Here is a 1358-nt window from a genome sequence, read left to right as displayed (position 1 = left end):
TCACGTCTGCTCCACTGGAAACACAAGTTAGAACCATTTAGGACGCATTCACACACACACACACACACACATTGAATACACACACACATACACACACACACACACACACACACACACACACACACACATTCACATACATTAAATACACACACACAGGGGGGCGCCTTTAGCTCAGTCTGTAAGGCGTCCCCCTCCCGGGCCGGGCCCAGCAGCAGACCCGGGTTCGATTCCAGCCCGCGGTCGTTCTCTGCACGTCACTCCCCTCTCTGCCCCATTTCAACTCTGTCTCTCTTGCACTATCAATAAAGCATAAAAATGCCCAAAAAATATCTTAAAAAAAATACACACACACACACACACACTCATTCACACACAGACAGACAGACACACACACACACACACACACACACACCTGTCACTGCTTTCTCTCTCTCGTTGTGTCGTCCGTCTCTTGTAGCCTCCGGTTGCTAAGCGTCGTGTTGCTATGGGCCGTGTTGTTGCCGCGCTGCAGACGTCCGAATTCGCAGAAGAAGAAGAAGAAGAACTCCAGCCATCATCATCACTGGACTCACTGGAAGAGAATTCAGTTTTAGTTAAAAAAAATCTGTCTGTCTGTCTGTCTGTGTGTCTGTCTGTCTGTCTGTCTGTCTGTCTGTCTGTCTGTCTGTCTGTCTGTCTGTCTAAAAAAATACACAAAAAATAAGTCAGCGACTCTGGAGTGTTTGTCAAACACTTTGCTAATCGTCCGTACTGTGTGTGTGGTGAAATCAAATCCAGTGTTAATACACAGCCTAGGCTCTGTAAACTGGTCTGTAAAGAAAGGGGGCCACTATGAGCTTTCAACATATCCGCTTACAGAGCCTAGGCCTATGTATCTATCTATCTACTTTCTATAGATAGATAGATAGATAGACAGACAGACAGACAGACAGACAGACAGACAGACAGACAGACAGACAGACAGACAGACAGACAGACAGACAGGTATAAACACTCACCCCTCCTCCTGTGGCCCTTCCTCTGAGGTCATGGGTCTCGCACACACGACACACACGTTTCCCAAACTCTGGAAACATGGCCGACAAAACCGGCCTGTCAAAACACACACAGAGCAGTCAGGAAGCAAGTCACACACACACACACACACACACACACACACACACACACACACACACACACACACACACACACACACACACACACACACACACACAGGGGAAGTAAGTTTCATCAGGATTTATCTGGGAAAATACTTCGGGAAATAACTCATTGACCTTAATACTAAGCAGGGCTGGCGGTAGACAGGGGCCAGGGTGGGCCGTGCCCACCCAAATGTGGGCCGTACCATTTTTTTGGTG

At 47.9% G+C, this 1358-nt stretch overlaps 1 protein-coding gene across 1 annotated transcript in view; it reads right to left on the bottom strand.

Annotated features, from left to right (window-relative positions):
• dcst2 (DC-STAMP domain containing 2) overlaps positions 1 to 1358 on the bottom strand; it is a gene marked incomplete at both ends in the record, with an annotated part of 16777 nt that continues 15419 nt past the window's right edge. Inside the window, one exon of the mRNA XM_080053330.1 lies at positions 1 to 14. Coding sequence (XP_079909456.1) covers positions 1 to 14 — 14 coding nt within the window. The remainder of the gene's footprint in view (positions 15 to 1358) is intronic.

This window comes from Ammodytes marinus, assembly GCF_949987685.1.
Source record: "Ammodytes marinus genome assembly, chromosome: 25".
In the NCBI taxonomy this organism is placed as follows: domain Eukaryota; kingdom Metazoa; phylum Chordata; class Actinopteri; order Uranoscopiformes; family Ammodytidae; genus Ammodytes; species Ammodytes marinus.
The sequence above is the reverse complement of the archived record's forward strand: the minus strand, read 5'-3'. Positions and strand labels throughout refer to the sequence as shown.